Source organism: Tachyglossus aculeatus, chromosome 6 (genome assembly GCF_015852505.1).
Source record: "Tachyglossus aculeatus isolate mTacAcu1 chromosome 6, mTacAcu1.pri, whole genome shotgun sequence".
Lineage (NCBI taxonomy): Eukaryota > Metazoa > Chordata > Mammalia > Monotremata > Tachyglossidae > Tachyglossus > Tachyglossus aculeatus.
The window spans coordinates 3202979-3220999 of record NC_052071.1 but is presented as its reverse complement, the minus strand read 5'-3'; the positions used below and the strand labels follow the sequence as shown (position 1 = coordinate 3220999).

The window sequence follows — 18021 nt, the reverse complement described above, 5'->3', positions numbered from 1 at the left end:
CTCTGTGGTGGGGAGGTTACCGCCCCCAAATTAGTTCACGGTATTTATTGAGCGCTTACCGTGTGCAATTCAATCATCGCTGCCCGCTCTCCAGGAGCTTACCACTCTGTGGGGAAAGTAGAAATTTTTTCTTATGGGAACAGCCTTCGCATTTCGGCCTGGCCTGCCCACCGTCCGATGGGGGAGGCGGGGACCCCAGGCCGGGACAGGAGTCGCTGCCTGCCAGCTGAAAAAGCTGGTGCAGTGGGAAAATGAACCAATTTACCCCACTTTGCCTCTCGCGCCCTTCCTGGAGCCAAACTCGCAACTTTGGGAGCCTCTCGGTCCCCTGGAAATCACGGTCCAGAGACCCAAGGTGACATCCCAACCTCTTCCCCAGTAGCAGCGGGAGGAGGCCTTGTGTTTAGGAAGAAAAGGAGAAAGGCGTCCACTTTTTGCAACAGTTGACAGCACCCCTACAACGCTGAGACATCCCTGGCTCCTTTTTTCTCTGCCTCCCCCAATCATTCCTCCCGCTGGCTATTGCCTGGCAACGACGTGCAGTGGGGGCCTGGTCAGGGATGGAGAAGGAAAAAGGAAGGAGAGATGAATGGGGTTGGTTTGTTAGATGTTCAGGAGAAGCAGCGTGCTTTGGAGTCAGAGGTCGTGGGTTCGAATCCCGGCTCCGCCACTTAGCTGTGTGACTTTGGGCCAGTCGCTGAACTTCTCTGGGGCTCAGTTCCCTCATCTGCGAAATGGGGATGAAGACTGTGAGCCCCACGTGGAACAACCTGATCACCTTGTAACCTCCCCAGCGCTTAGTGCTTTGCACATAGTAAGCGCTTAATAAATGCCATTATTATTATTAATAAAGGCTACAAAGCACCGGAGCTGGCTGGTTGTCCTGCCTACAGGCAGGGGCATGGATGCAGTGACCTAGACTGTGAGCCCACTGTTGGGTAGGGACCGTCTCTATATGTTGTCAACTTGTACTTCCCAAGCGCTTAGAACAGTGCTCTGCACACAGTAAGCGCTCAATAAATACGATTGAATGAATAATGACTAATCTCTCATGTGCCCACCCTACGTTCACTCTCCATTGCATCACCTCTGCACTTTCATTCATTCATTCAATCATATTTATTGAGCAGAGCAGACTAAGCGCTTGGGAAGTACAAGCCGGCAACATAGAGAGACGGTCCCTACCCAACAACGGACTCACAGTTGAGTCTGTATCCCCTAAGCCTTTAGGACTTCCGGGCTTGGAAGTAAGAGGTCGCGGGTTCTAATCCCGGCTCTGCCACTTGTCAGCTAGGTGACCTTGGGCAAGTCACTTCTCAGTGCCACAGTTACCTCATCTGTAAAATGGGGGTTAATAATGGCATTTTATTAAGCGCTTACAATGTGCAAAGCACTGTTCTAAGCGCTGGGGAGGTGACAAGGTGATCAGGTTGTCCCACGTGGGGCTCACAGGCTTCATCCCCATTTTGCAGATGAGGGAACTGAGGCCCAGAGAAGTGAAGCGACTTGCCCAAAGTCACGCAGCTGACAAGTGGCGGAGTGGGGATTAGAACCCACGACCTCTTACGCCCAAGCCCGGCCTCTTTCCACTGAGCCATGCTGCTTCTCGAATGAATGAATGAATCAATACGAATAATAATAATAATAATGGCATTCATTAAGCGCTTACTAGGTGCAAAGCACTGTTCTAAGCGCTGGGGAGGATACAAGGTGATCAGGTTGTCCCACGGGGGGCTCACAGTCTTCACCCCATTTTACAGATGAGGTCACTGAGGCCCAGAGAAGTGAAGTGACTTGCCCGAAGTCACCCAGCTGACAGTTGGCGGAGCCGGAATTTGAACCCATGACCTTGGACTCCAAAGCCTGTGCTCTTTCCATCGAGCCACGCGAATGAATGAATCACGCGTGGCTCAGTGGAAAGAGCCCTGGCTTGGGAGTCCGAGGTCTTGGGTTCAAATCCCTGCCCTGCCAATTGTCAGCTGGGTGACTTTGGGCAAGTCTGCACACAGTAGGCGCTCAGTAAATACGATTGAATGAATGAATGAATGACTGTCCCACGTGGGGGGGCTCACAGTCTTCACCCCCATTTTACAGATGAGGGAACTGAGGCCCAGAGAAGTGAAGTGACTTGCCCAAAGCCACACAGCTGACAACACGCGCTTAGTCCTGTGCTCTGCACACAGTAAGCGCTCCATAAATGCGGCTGAATGAATGAATCGATACGAATGAATGAATGAATGGAGGATGAAAGGGCGTGGAGAGCCGCGCATGCGCGCTGTCCAGGCCACGCCCCTTCGGGCTCATTTGCATGTGACGGCCTCACGGGGGGCGCCGTCCTCGCTTCTGATTGGCCGCTCGGGCCGCCGCTCAGGGAGGGGGGCGGGGCCGGGGCCGGGCCGGGTCGGGACTGCGGCTGCGCGGATGGCGCGAACAATGGCCGGGCCGGCCGGGGCCTGGGGAGTGCGGCCTACAGAGCCTGCCTCGACGTACCTCCCCCTGTGGTGCCCATTTTGGCCTTCCCGAGCGTCCAGTCCAGTGCCCTGCACACAGGAAGAGCCCAATAAATCCCACTGACTGAATGATAATCACAGTAATGATGGCATTGGTTAAGCGCTTACTATGTGCCAAGCCCTGTTTAAGCGCTGTGAGGGGGATACGAGGCGAACAGGTTGTCCCACGTGCGGCTCACAGGCTTCACCCCCATTTTACGGCTGAGGTAAGTGAGGTACAAAAAATAATAATAATAATGGCATTTGTTAAGGGCTTACTATGTGCCAAGCGCTGTGGGGGTTACAAGGCGAACAGGTTGTCTCACGTGTGGCTCACAGGCTTCACCCCCATTTTATCGCTGAGGTAAGTGAGGTACAGAAAATAATCGTAATAATAATAATGGCATTTGTTAAGGGCTTAATAAATGCCATCATTTTTATTACTGTTATTATTACAAGGCGAACAGGTTGTCCCACGTGCAGCTCACAGGCTTCACCCCCATTTTACGGCTGAGGTAAGTGGGGTACAGAAAATAATAGTAATAATAATAATGACGGTATTTGTTAAGGGCTTACTATGTGCCAAGCGCTGTGGGAGTTACAAGGCGAACAGGTTGTCCCACGGGAGGCTCACAGGCTTCACCCCCATTTTACGGCTGAGGTAAGTGAGGTACAAAAAATAATAATAATAATAATAATGGCATTTGTTAAGGGCTTACTATGTGCCAAGCGCTGTGGGGGTTACAAGGAGAACAGGCTGTCCCACGGGAGGCTCACAGGCTTCACCCCCATTTTACGGCTGAGGTAAGTGAGGTACAGAAAATAATAGTAATAATAATAATGGCATTTGTTAAGGGCTTAATAAATGCCATCATTATTATTACTGTTATTATTACAAGGCGAACAGGTTGTCCCACGGGAGGCTCACAGGCTTCACCCCCATTTTACGGCTGAGGTAAGTGAGGTACAAAAAATAATAATAACAATAATAATGGTATTTGTTAAGGGCTTACTATGTGCCAAGCGCTGTGGGGGTTACAAGGCGAACAGGCTGTCCCACGGGAGGCTCACAGGCTTCACCCCCATTTTACGGCTGAGGTAAGTGAGGGACAGAAAATAATAGTAATAATAATAATGGCATTTGTTAAGGGCTTAATAAATGCCATCATTATTATTACTGTTATTATTACAAGGCGAACAGGTTGTCCCACGTGCGGGTCACAGGCTTCACCCCCATTTTACAGCCGAGGTAACTGAGGTACAGAAAATAATAGTAATAATAATAATGGCATTTGTTAAGGGCTTACTATGTGCCAAGCGCTGTGGGGGTTACAAGGCGAACAGGTTGTCCCACGGGAGGCTCACAGGCTTCACCCCCATTTGACGGCTGAGGTAAGTGAGGGACAGAATATAATAGTAATAATAATAATAGCATTTGTTAAGGGCTTACTATGTGCCAAGCGCTGTGGGGGTTACAAGGTGGACAGGTTGTCATAGTGCGGCTCACAGGCTTCACCCCCATTTTATCGCTGAGGTAAGTGAGGGACAGAAAATAATAGTAATAATGATAATGGCATTTGTTAAGGGCTTAATAAATGCCATCATTATTATTACTGTTATTATTACAAGGCGAACAGGTTGTCTCACGGGAGGCTCACAGGCTTCACCCCCATTTTACGGCTGAGGTAAGTGAGGTACAGAAAATAATCATAATAATAATAATAATGGCATTTGTTAAGGGCTTACTATGTGCCTAGCGCTGGGGGGTTACAAGGCGAACAGGTTGTCCCACGGGAGGCTCACAGGCTTCACCCCCATTTTACGGCTGAGGTAAGTGAGGTGCAGAAAATAATAGTAATAATAATAATGGCATTTGTTAAGGGCTTAGTAAATGCCATCATTATTATTACAAGGCGAACAGGTTGTCCCACGTGCGGCTCACAGGCTTCACCCCCATTTTGCGGCTGAGGTAAGTGAGGTACAGAAAATAATAGTAATAATAATAATGGCATTTGTTATGGGCTTAATAAATGCCATCATTATTATTACTGTTATTATTACGAGGCGAACAGGTTGTCCCACGTGCGGCTCACAGGCTTCACCCCCATTTTACGGCTGAGGTAAGTGAGGTACAGAAAATAATACTAATAAGGGTATTTGTTAAGGGCTTACTATGTGCCAAGCGCTGTGGGGGTTACAAGGCGAACAGGTTGTCTCACGGGAGGCTCACAGGCTTCACCCCCATTTTACGGCTGAGGTAAGTGAGGTACAGAAAATAATCATAATAATAATAATAATGGCATTTGTTAAGGGCTTACTATGTGCCTAGCGCTGGGGGGTTACAAGGCGAACAGGTTGTCCCACGGGAGGCTCACAGGCTTCACCCCCATTTTACGGCTGAGGTAAGTGAGGTGCAGAAAATAATAGTAATAATAATAATGGCATTTGTTAAGGGCTTAGTAAATGCTATCATTATTATTACAAGGCGAACAGGTTGTCCCACGTGCGGCTCACAGGCTTCACCCCCATTTTGCGGCTGAGGTAAGTGAGGTACAGAAAATAATAGTAATAATAATAATGGCATTTGTTATGGGCTTAATAAATGCCATCATTATTATTACTGTTATTATTACAAGGCGAACAGGTTGTCCCACGTGCGGCTCACAGGCTTCACCCCCATTTTACGGCTGAGGTAAGTGAGGTACAGAAAATAATACTAATAAGGGTATTTGTTAAGGGCTTACTATGTGCCAAGCGCTGTGGGGGTTACAAGGCGAACAGGTTGTCCCACGGGAGGCTTACAGGCTTCACCCCCATTTTACGGCTGAGGTAAGTGAGGTGCAGAAAATAATAGTAATAATAATAATGGTATCTGTTAAGGCCTTACTATGTGCCTAGCGCTGGGGGAGTTACAAGGCGAACTGGTTGTCCCACGGGAGGCTCACAGGCTTCACCCCCATTTTACGGCTGAGGTAAGTGAGGGACAGAAAATAATAATAATGATGGTATTTGTTAAGGGCTTACTATGTGCCAAGCGCTGTGGGGGTTACAAGGTGAACAGGTTGTCCCACGGGAGGCTCACAGGCTTCACCCCTATTTTATCGCTGAGGTAAGTGAGGGACAGAAAATAATAGTAATAATAATAATGGCATTTGTTAAGGGCTTAATAAATGCCATCATTATTATTACTGTTATTATTACAAGGCGAACCTGTTGTACCACGTGCGGCTCACAGGCTTCACCCCCATTTGACGGCTGAGGTAACTGAGGTACAGAAAATAATAGTAATAATAATAATGCCATTTGTTAAGGGCTTACTATGTGCCAAGCACTGTTCTAAGCGCTGTGGGGGATCCAGCAATTAGAACAGTGCTTTGCACATAGTAAGCCCTTAATAAATGCCATCATTGCTATTACTATTATTATTACAAGGCGAACAGGTTGTCCCACGTGCGGCTCACAGGCTTCACCCCCATTTTATGGCTGAGGTAAGTGAGGTACAGAAAATATTAGTAATAATAATAATGGCATTTGTTAAGGGCTTACTATGTGCCAAGCACTGTGGGGGTTACAAGGCGAACAGGTTGTCCCACAGGAGGCTCACAGGCTTCACCCCCATTTTACAGCTGAGGTAAGTGAGGTACAGAAAATAATAGTAATAATAATAATGACATTTGTTAAGGGCTTAATAAATGCCATCATCATTACTACTGTTATTATTACAAGGCGAACAGGTTGTCCCATGGGAGGCTCACAGGCTTCACCCCCATTTTACGGCTGAGGTAAGTGAGGGACAGAAAATAATAGTAATAATAATAATGGCATTTGTAAAGGGCTTACTATGTGCCAAGCACCGTTCTAAGCACTGTGGGGAATCCAGCGCTTAGAACAGTGCTTTGCACATAGTAAGCCCTTAATAAATGCCATCATTGTTATTACTATTATTATTACAAGGCGAACAGGTTGTCCCACGTGGCTCACAGGCTTCACCCCCATTTTACGGCTGAGGTAAGTGAGGGACAGAAAATAATAATAATAATAATGATGGTATTTTTTAAGGGCTTACTATGTGCCAAGCGCTGTGGGGGTTACAAGGCGGACAGGTTGTCCTATGTGCGGCTCACAGGCTTCACCCCCATTTTACCGCTGAGGTAAATGAGGTACAGAAAATAATAGTAATAATAATAATGACATTTTTTAAGGGCTTAATAAATGCCATCATCATTATTACTATTATTATTACAAGGCGAACAGGTTGTCCCACGTGCGGCTCACAGGCTTCACCCCCATTTTACGGCTGAGGTAAGTGAGGTACAGAAAAGAATAGTAATAATAATAATGGCATTTGTTAAGTGCTTACTATGTGCCAAGTACTGTTGTAAGCGCCGGGGGGGATGCAAGGCGAAGACATCACCCCCATTTTACAGCTGAGGTAACTGAGGTACAGAAAATAATACTAATAATAATAATGGCATTTGTTAACCGCTTGCTATGTGCCAAGCACTGTTCTAAGCGCTGTGGGGGGATACAGGGCGAACAGGTTGTCCCACGTGCGGTTCACAGGCTTCACCCCCGTTTTCGGCTGAGGTAAGTGAGGTACAGAAAATAATAATAATAATGATGGCATTTGTTAACCACTTACTATGTGCCAAGCACTGTTCAAAGCACTGGGGGGGATACAAGGCGAACAGATTGTCCCACGTGCGGCTCACAGGCTTCACCCCCATTTTACGGCTGAGATAAGTGAGGGACAGAAAATAATAGTAATAATAATAATGGCATTTGCTAAGCGCTTACTCTGTGCCAAGCACTGTTCTAAGTGTTGGGGGGGATACAAGGCAAATAATGGCTTAATAAATGCTATCATTATTATTACTATTATTATTACAAGGTGAACAGGTTGTCCCACGTGCGGCTAACAGGCTTCACCCCCATTTTTGGCTGAGGTAAGTGAGGTACAGAAAATAATAATAATAATAATGGCATTTGCTAAGCGCTTACTCTGTGCCAAGCACTGTTCTAAGTGTTGGGGGGGATACAAGGCAAACAGGTTGTCCCACGTGTGGCTCACAGGCTTCACCCCCATTTTACGGCTGAGGTAAGTGAGGTACGGAAAATAATAATAATAATAATAATGGCATTTGTTAAGGGCTTACTATGTGCCAAGCGCTGTTCTAAGCACTGGGGGGGGGGATACAAGGCGAACAGGTTGTCCCACGTGCGGCTCACAGGCTTCATCCCCATTTTACAGTTGAGGTAACAGGTACAGAGAATAATAATGATAATAATGGTATTTGTTAAGCATTTACTATGTGCCAAGTACTGTTCTAAGAGCCGAGGGGGTTGCAAGGCGAAGACATCACCCCCATTTTACAGTTGAGGTAACAGGCACAGAAAATAATACTAATAATAATAATGGCATTTGTTAACCGCTTACTATGTGCCAAGCACTGTTCTAAGCGCTGGGGGGGATACAAGGCTAACAGGTTGTCCCACGTGGGGCTTACAGGCTTCATCCCCGTTTTACAGTTGAGGTAACTGAGGCACAAAAACTAATAATAATAATGATGGCATTTGTTAAGCGCTTACTAGGTGCCAAGCACTGTTTAAGCACTGGGGGGGATACAAGGCGAACAGGTTGTCCCACGTGGGGCTCACAGGCTTCACCCCCCATTTTACGGCTGAGGTAAGTGAGGCATAGAAAACAATAATAATAAGCGCTTAGTACAGTGCTCTGCACATAGTAAGCGCTCAATAAATACGATTGATGATAATAATAGTGATGATGGCATTTGTTAAGTGCTTACTATGTGCCAAGCACTATTCTAAGCGCTGCGGGGGATACAAGGTGAACAGGTTGTCCTATGGGCTCAGAGGCTCTATCCCCATTTTACAGCTGAGGTAACCGAGGCACAGAAAATAATAATAGTAATAATAATGATGGCATTTGTTAAGCGCTTACTATGTGCCAAGCACTGTTCTAGGCGCCGGTGGGGATACAAGGCGAGCAGATTGTCTTATGTGGGGCTTACAGGCTGCGGGGGTTACAAGGTGAACAAGTTGTCCCGCATGGGGCTCACAGGCTTCATCCCCATTTTACAGATGAGGTAACTGAGGCCCAAAAAATAATAATGATAATAATGATGGCATTTGGTAAGCGCTTACTGTGTGCCAAGCACTGTTTAAGTGCTGGGGGGCTGGGGGGGGATACAAGGCGAACAGGTTGCACCACGTGGGGCTCACAGGCATCACCTCTGTTTTACAGCAGAGGTAACAGGCACAGAAAATAATAATAATAGTAATGATGGCATTTGTTAAGCGCTTACTGTGTGCCAAGCACTGTTCTAAGCACTAAGGGGGGATACTAGGCAAACAGATGTGTCCCTTGTGGGGCTCTCAGGATTCATCCCCATTTTACAGTTGAGGTAACTGAGGCACAGAGAATAATAATAATAATGGCATTTGTTAAGCACTTACTATGTGCCAAGCACTGTTCTAAGCACTGGGGGGATCCAGGGTGAACAGGTTGTCTCACGTGGGGCTCACAGGCTTCATCCCCATTTTACAGTTGAGGTAACTGAGGCACAGAGAATAATAATAATGCATTTGTTAAGCACTTACTATGTGCCAAGCACTGTTCTAAGCACTGGGGGGATCCAGGGTGAACAGGTTGTCCCACGTGGGGCTCACAGGCTTCATCCCCATTTTACAGTTGAGGTAACTGACGCACAGAGAATAATAATAATGATGGCATTTGTTAAGCCCTTACTATGTGCCAAGCACTGTTCTAAGCACTGGGGGGATCCAGGGTGAACAGGTTGTCCCACGTGGGGCTCACAGGCTTCATCCCCATTTTGCAGTTGAGGTAACTGACGCACAGAGAATAATAATAATAATAATAATAATGGTATTAAGCGCTTACTATGTTCTAAGTGCCGGGGGGGATGCGAGGCGAACAGGTTGTCCCACGTGGGGCTCACAGGCTTATCCCCATTTTCCAGATGAGGCCCAGAGAAGCGATGTGACTTACCCAAGATCACCCAGCAGACAAGTGGCGGAGCCGGGATTAGAACCCATGACTTCTGACTCCCAAGCCTGGGCTCTTTCCACCGAGCCACGCTGCTTCTCGGAGGAGTGAATGACTGCCCAGCCCTCCCCCTCCAGGTATGTAGCTCCCCTTTGGGCCACCCCCTCCTCACCGCCCTTCCCTTGGCATCACTGTGTGATGGAGGGGACGGGCGGGAGTCGAATGCGAGGGCCTCCCCAACCAAGCATCTTCCCGGACAGCTCCTTGTACTCTCCAAATCCCAAGCCAAAGGAGGCACTGGAGGCCCCCCCACTCTTCCTTCTCCCCTTCCCCCTGCTACCCGTCTCCCTCTTCACCTCCCCCAGACTGGCGTCTGCTGTCTGCTACGATTGATTGATTGATTGATTGCTTTCATCCCCAATCTTTGGCCGATTCGAACCTCAGTCCGGCCCAGGTGCCTCAGCCGCAGGCCGGAAGTGGGGCTGGGGCCTCTCTGGGGCCCCGCGAAGCCGCACCCGCCTTAGGTTTGCCCGCTGCCCCTGGTTTCCCTGGCAGACCCTCCGTGGTTTCTGGGTTGCGGGCCGATGGCTGGGAGCGGCCCTCACGCGTGTGTCTGGCAGCTGACCCCGGATCCTAGTTTCCCGGCGAACCCGGCCTCCGTCCGTCTCCCTTCTTCCCGATTCTCAGTGGTCGGCATCTCCCTCTTGGGTGGAAATGAATCTGTCGCCTGACCCCAGGCCCGGGATCAAGGACCGTCAATCAATCAATCGTATTCATCGAGCGCTTCTTCTAGACTGTGAGCCCACTGTTGGGTAGGGACTGTCTCTATATGTTGCCAACTTGGACTTCCCAAGCGCTTAGTACAGCGCTCTGCACACAGTAAGCGCTCAATAAATACGATTGATTGATTCTCCCCCTTTTAGACTGTGAGCCCACTGTTGGGTAGGGACTGTCTCTATATGTTGCCAACTTGGACTTCCCAAGCGCTTAGTACAGTGCTCTGCACACAGTAAGCGCTCAATAAATACGATTGATTGATTGATTGCAGAGCACTCTGCTAAACGCCTGGGAGACTACAATATAACAGAGTCGGTAGATGCGTCCCCTGCCCACAGTGAGCTTACAGCCTAGAGGAGGACACAGACAATATAAGTAAATTTATGGATATATATATATATGGAGATATATATACACACACACACACACACACACACACACACACACACGTTATACATATATACATTATATATATATGTTATGCATATATACATTATATGTGTGTGTATGGATATATATGTGTGTGTTATACATATATACATTATATATATATATATACACACGTTATACATATATACATTATATGTGTGTGTGGATATATATATGTTATACATATATACATTATATATATGCGTTATGCATATATGCATTATATGTGTGTGTATGGATATGTATGTTATACACATGTGCGTTATATGTGTATGTTATGCATATATACATTATATGTGTGTGTGTGTGTGTGTATACATATATATATAAGTGCTCTGGGGTTGCAAAGGGTCCCTTCCGGACCTATGGACAGGAGTTAGGGGAGGTAGACGGGAAAGGCGGGCAGGAGAACTCTGCCCTCGAAGAATTTTCCCACGGGCTTCCAGAGGTGTTTGGAAAACCCTCAAGAGTTGTTACATTCACACCTCAGGGAACAGGAGAGGGAAGATGCAGGATGAGGAAGGTGGGGGAGACGGGTGTGTTGGTGTGTGTGTTTTGTGTGGGTGCACGAGCTCTCCCCGGGCACCTCAGGCATGAATAAATAATAATAATAATGATGGCTTTTATTAAGCACTTACTATGTGCCAAACACTGTTCTAAGCGCTGGAGAGGTTACAAGGCGATCAAGTTGTCCCCCGGGGGGCTCACAGTCTTCACCCCCATTTTCCAGATGAGGTAACTGAGGCCCAGAGAAGTGAAGTGACTCGCCCAACGTCCCACAGCTGACAGGTGGCAGAGCCGGGATTTGAACCCATGACCTCCGACTCCAAAGCCCGGGCTCTTTCCCCTGAGCCACGCCGCTTCGCAAACTTGTACTTCCCAAGCGCTTAGAACAGTGCTCTGCACACAGTAAGCGCTCAATAAATACGATTGATTGGTTGATTGAGCCAGCTGCTGTTAGCTCCTGCCCCGGGATTGCCCTTTTTTTACTTCCGGGCTTCCCGGCTCAGAGAGTCGGCGTTCCTTTCCGCTGCCAGCAGTTTGTGCAGGGCCCGGCCCTCAGCCGGGATGAGGCCTTTCCTTCTTCTGTCTGCCGCTGTCCTGGTTCTTCACCCCCTGCCCTCCCCCCGACCAGAGCAAGTGGGTGGTCTTGGGGTATTTCAGCTACGGAATTGCTGTTCAGCGAGCCCACCCTTGCAGGCCTTCTGCTCCCCTCTCTGCCCCCCTGGTTTGCCCAGCCGGAGAAAGGGAATCCCCCTTCACTTCCCCTCGGGCCACGAGAGAAGGGTAACCACCTGCCCCGTACGGATGGGATGGGACCAGAGGCGGACGGTATCCCGCTTCTCTCACTGCCCTTTGTCCGCTGGTTTGGGAAGGAGAAAAACAGAGACGCGGGGCCGGGGCTGAAGCCGGGGTCGGGACCAGAAGGAAAAAGAAACTTCCAGCGGGGAAAAGCAGCCCGTGGAGGCTCCAGCTTCCCGGTGCGGGGGACGAGGCATGTAGGGTGCCAGCCGGGCCCCACCTCCCCTCATCATCATCATCAATTGTATTTATTGAGCGCTTACTGTGTGCAGAGCACTGGAGTAAGCGCTTGGGAAGTCCAAGTTGGCAACATAGAGAGACAGTCCCTACGCAACAGTGGGCTCAGTCTAAAAGGGGGAGACAACAAAACCAAACATACTAGCAAAATAAAATAGACTAGATATGTACATGTAAAATAAATAGAGTAAAATATATGTACAAACATATACATATGTACAGGTGCTGTGGGGAAGGGAAGGAGATAAGATGGGGGGATGGAGAGGGGGACGAGGGGGAGAGGAAGGAAGGGGCTCAGTGTGGGAAGGCCTCCTGGAGGAGGTGAGCTCTCAGTAGGGCCTTGAAGGGAGGAAGAGAGCTAGCTTGGCGGATGGGCAGAGGGAGGGCATTCCAGGCCTATTTATTTATTTATTTATTTTATTTGTACCTATCTATTCTATTTATTTTATTTTGTGAGTATGTTTGGTTTTGTTCTCTGTCTCCCCCTTTTAGACTGTGAGCCCACTGTTGGGTAGGGACTGTCTCTATATGTTGCCAATTTGTACTTCCCAAGCGCTTAGTACAGTGCTCTGCACATAGTAAGCGCTCAATAAATACGATTGATGATGATGATGACAGGCGAGAGTTCCTCCCCTGAGAAACAACAGTCACTGCAGCAGGAAGGAGGAACCCTCCAGCCTGGATCTGTCATCCGGGAATGGGTCACAAATATATTACAATAATAATAATAATAATATATCACAATATTATTATTATCTCAGTAAAGAAGTTTCCCTATCTGTCGGGGCAGAGGGGGCAGGCGTCACCAAAGCCCTCCCCGGTTGCTGCGAGGCTTTCCAATTTCTAGGCTCGGGGAATGGCTCGCCCACCCGCCAGTCACCCGACCAGGCCTGCCGCTTCCCGCCTCAGAGCTGCAGGTTGGGTTGAGTTTGGCAACGGTCCCCGCGGGGCGGGGGGAGTCCTGGGTGGGCCTCTAGTCGAGGCCGGGGACCTACTTCTTGGGGCGTGGTGGGAGCCGGAGGGAGAGAGCTAGGCAGCGACTGAGGCCACCAGAAGGATAATAATAATGGCATTTATTAAGCGCTTACTATGTGTTCTAAGTGCTGGGGAGGTTACAAGGTGATCAGGTTGTCCCATGGGGGCTCACAGCCTTCATCCCCATTTTACAGCTGAGGGAACTGAGGCCCGGCGAAGTGAAGTGGCTCGCCCAAAGTCACGCAGCCGACAGTTGGCGGAGCCGGGATTTGAACCCGTGACCTCTGACTCCAAAGCCCGGGCTCTTTCCACTGAGCCACGCTGCTTCTCTAAGGATGGGGGCAGCTGGGGTCGCTCAGTCAGTGGTATTTATTGAGCACTTGCTATATGCAGAGCACTGTACTAAGTGCTGGGGGAATGCAGTGCGAGGATCGGCGGACACGTTCCGCGCTCACAACAGACTTACGGTCCAGAAGGATGGGTCCAACGGAACGGTCAGCCACGTGGCCGCTGTCCGGAGCGTGCCTGCCGGCCTTCCGGGGTCGCCCCTCCTTCCGGCAATCGGTCGGTCCGTTGAAGGATGGAGGGTGGGTCGTTTTGTTGGTTTTTTTCCGGTGCTCGGACTGTGCGGAAAGCGGCGCTCAGCGCGTGGTGGAGCGCCGTTTGCTTTGTTCCGTGGTCCGAACCTGATTGGGCGGTCCCTCCCTCTGCGGGGCCAGCGGGCTCAGGTGCCAACGGCAGGGTGGGTGGCACAGTGCGGGGAGGGGAGGGTCTACGGGGGTGTGCCGGTGGTGTGCCGGCCTTCCGGTGGGTCTCCGCCGCCCACCCCGGGGCCGCACCGAGGCACTTCATCGCTGCCTGTCTCTGCCTTCCGCAGACCGGTCCCTGAAGCATCCCGGCAGACCCCGCCGGCCCAGCCCGCCGGCCCCCAGGACCGCCGCTTCCAGCCGAGCGCACCTGGCCGGCCCGGTCACCATGGAAACCGTCAGCGGCTCCCGCGTGGAAGGAACAAAGCCTTCTGAGGCGGCCGGCGGGGAGCCCAGCAGCCGGGTCCCCGAGGCGGCCGGGGAGGGGGCCGGGGCCGAGCCGGCCCCGGCCCCCGGGCCCGGCAAGCTGCGGAAGACGGCGCTGAAACTGTTCGGGGGCAAGAGGGGCATCTGCACGCTGCCCAGCCTCTTCGGGGGGGGCCGCAGCCGGGGCCCCGGGAAGGGGGCCGCCAGGAAGGGGCAGAGCAGGACACACGACGGATTGGGCCAGGTGGCCGGGGGCTCGGACCCCCCCGGGGAGGCCAGGCCGCCGCCCGGCTCGCAGAGCGCCCAGGGGGCCCTGGGTCCGGGTCCGGCACCGGGTGGGCCCGAGGCCGCCGGCGGCGAGCGCCTGCCCCCGCCGCAGCGGCCCAGGCGGGGTCTGAAGGGGCTGCTCAGCAGCATCCGCCTCCACAAGAAGAGCCGGGCGGCGGCCCCGGGGACCCCCCGGGAAGCTCAGGCGGGTCCTTCCGGCTCAGCCACCCCTCCCACCTCCGGCGGCTCGGACGCCTCGGGCGACCGCGGGCCGGGGAAGTCGGAGCCCGCCGCGGCAGCCGAGGGGACGGGGCCGGCCGGTCCCGGCGGCCCCTCGCCGGCCCGGGCCGCCGAGGCTGACCCGGCGGGGCCCGCGGCGGCCGACCGGGAGGAGGGGCCCGGGGCGGGGGAGCCGGCCCCCGGCCCCTCGGGCGACCAGCTGAGCCTCCTGTTCGGGGACGTGACGTCGCTGAAGAGTTTTGACTCCCTGACCGGCTGCGGGGACGTCACGGCGGAGCAGGACGAGGACAGCCTGGCCGAGAGCACGGTGTCTGGCGAGAGGGGGCCGGGGCGGGAGGCGGCCAAGCGCAGCTCCTGTCTGGTCACCTACCAGGGTGGCGGGGAGGAGATGGCCAGCCCGGACGGGATGGAGGAGGCGGAACGGCCCGCTGAGGGAGGCGGGCGGCCGGCGTGGGAGAGCCCGGCCCCGGCGCGGGGGGAGTCCCCCCCGGGGGACCGATGCCCGCAGCCCCGGAGCCCCCCGCCGCCCGGGGACCTTCTGTCTCCCCAGAGCGACCAGCCGGAGTCGGCCCCCAACAGCGACGAAGGTTACTACGACTCCATGACCCCGGGGCCCGAGGAGGAACCGGGGCCGGCCCGGAGAGACCGCCTGCCTAGGGACAGCTACAGCGGCGATGCCCTGTACGAGTTCTTCGACCCCGAGGAGGAGGACCTCGGCGCCTCCCCCGCGGGGGATGAGGGGCTGTTTGAAGCCTTCGGGGACTTCGGCCCCTGGCCCTTGGGGAAAGGGACCGCCCGGGCGGTGGTGGAGACCGAGGAGGAGCGGCTGGCGGCCCTGCAGAGACAGCTGCTGTACTGGGAGCTGCGGCAGGACGGGCTGAGGGGCCGGGGGGAGCAGGAGCCGGGGGGACCCCCGGGCCCCGGCTGGAGCGCCCCGACGCCGGGGAGAGGCGGGCGGGAGGCGTTGGGCCAGGGGCGCGGGGCCGTTGGGACGGAGAGGGGCCCGGAGGGGCCGGGGGAGACTGAGGCCGAGCTGGCGGTGAGCTTCTCCCAGGCCTTGGTGGCGTTCGGCGGCGGCGGCGGCGGTGGCGGGACGCTCTTCTCCAGCCTGTCGGGCAGCTCGGCCTCGGACTCCTCCTTCACCCAGAACCTCCCAGCGCTGCCTGCCATGGTGACCTTCGACATCGTGGATGTGGAGCGGGAGGGCGAGGGCGAGTGCGAGGACGCCCACGAGCACCTGGCCGCCTCCCTGGAGACCTTCGACGCCTGCTTCTCCCCTCCCAAGGAGGTCGGGCTCGGGAGCGTGGGCCGCCCCGGCTGGGCCCTGGCCTCCGGTCCCTTCGGCGGCTTCCCCTGGGGCGTGGGCAGCCTCCCTCGCCACCTGGGCCTGCCCGGCCTGAGCCCCCCGCCCCCGCCGGCCCCCACGGCCCTCGGCCGGCGCAGCCGCTCCCTGGACACGGAGAGCCTGGACCTCGAGCTGGCCGGTCGCCACCCCGCCGGGGGCTGCAGCGGGGCTGGAGAGGGCGGAGACGGTCTGTTCTTCGGGCCCCGGGCGCCCGGCTGGCCCTGTTCCCTTCCGCGCTCGAGGCCCGCCGCTCCCCCGCGGGCGGGCGTGGACGCGCCTCCCTCTCGGGGGCGGCCTCCCGGCGGCCCCTTGGCGCGCTCGGAGCCGCGGGCTCCCGGCTACGCCGTCCGGCCGTGCGACTTGCCCCTGGCGGGGCCGGCGAAGCCGGGCCAGGAGGCCCAGAGGACCCGGGCAGAGAGAGGGACCAGAGCCCCCGGGCAGCAGAGAGGACCTGGGGGCTGCCTCCCGAAAAGTCTCGGGGCCGGGCAGGGCCACCGAACCATGGAGGCGTGACCCTTGATGTGGGAGGGATGGCTTGGAGACCCCTTTCTCATCTGCTGCCAGCCAACACGGAACGGTGGGCCTTGGGAGGGAGGGGGGATGGGACCAACACTAATTAGAGGGGGAGGGAGGTGTGTGGGGGCCGATGGAAGTCACTTTAGAATCGTCCTTTTTTTTTTTTATTATAAAGTCATTGTTTCCCCCTTTCTCCGACTTGGTGTGGAGTCTGTTGCCCCGAGAATCCCGTTGCCAGTTAGGTTGGGCAGGGACGGGGGTTCGAGGCCCGAATTTCGGGCCTATAACGTGGTCCCTGGGGTCCTGCCCCACCAGGCTCCGCTTTCAGGGGCAGGGTTGGGGGGCTCTTCCTCTCCCAGGGGAGTGCCTGCGGCCGTAGTGCCGCCTTGTTCCCACTGTCTTCTGGGAGAGTGCGGTGTCCCAGGACTTCGGACCAGTTGGGAAGCAGCCCGGGTTAGGCTCTGCCTGGGTTCCCCCAACCCACACCTAGCAGCGTTTGCAGGGGTTGAGCGTTCGAGGGCGAACGCCGGCCCCGGGGAGGTGGCCGCACGCGGCAGCCCCCAGTAACAACCCATGCTCGAAGATTGGGTCTCTGGAGGAAGGAGATATAGCGATGGTGCCTGGCCTGAGGCCCTGCTCAGCAACCTTCCTTTGGGTGTGAGGAGAGGAGGCTGGGAGAGCGGCAGCGGCCCCCTAGCCTGGTGCAGGGACGGGATGCCCCCCTCGGTGACGGCGCCCGTCTCCGCCTCCTTGTTGGCTGTGGACCCCGATGGTCGTAGGCTGGGGTGAGTGGCCCAAGGGCTAATGGTGGCAGGAGGTGCCCCACTGGTGGCCAACCAGAGGGGAAATGATGGACTTGTGGGAAGTGGCGTGAGACCACTGGCCCCAGGGAGACAGAGGGCAGAGGATGGGGGGCTGTAACATGACCATCCATGCCCCGTGGAGGGGAAAGCCTGGGGTTAGGCCGGGATCGGGCCCTACTGCCTTGGTCTAACTAGCGCCTATTCCTGGGAGACCCCACATGGTAAATTTGGTCTCTGTGGAGGGGGCTTGGGGATCTCGTCCTCGCCCGAACCCAGTGCCAAGGAAAGGACAGTGACTCCTTTCCCCATCCCCTCTTCCAGGCAGGGCTGTGCTGCCATCAGGGAAGATTCTCGTAGGGAATGCTGAAACTCTCTTTAGGTTATTAGAGTTTTGTAACCAGGTAAGGTCCCTGAGCACCCCAGCTCTTCCCCTCACTCACTCACTCAATCAATCAATCAATCGTATTTATTGAGCGCTTACTGTGTGCAGAGCACTGTACTAAGCGCTTGGGAAGTACAAGTTGGCAACATATAGAGACAGTCCCTACCCAACAGTGGGCTCACACTCGAGCAGGAATGCAGGGGTGTTTGCAATATTCCA

The 18021-nt window shown here is 53.9% G+C and overlaps 1 protein-coding gene across 1 annotated transcript; it reads left to right on the top strand.

The window, feature by feature from the left end:
• The first annotated feature begins 9551 nt into the window (after positions 1-9551).
• AMER1 (APC membrane recruitment protein 1) lies at positions 9552-16690 on the top strand. Its single transcript, XM_038748400.1, has 2 exons — positions 9552-9653; positions 14114-16690. Exon 2 carries the CDS (start codon positions 14212-14214, stop codon positions 16612-16614), a length of 2403 nt encoding a protein of 800 aa, XP_038604328.1. The 5' UTR covers positions 9552-9653; positions 14114-14211; the 3' UTR covers positions 16615-16690.
• Positions 16691-18021: the final 1331 nt, after the last annotated feature.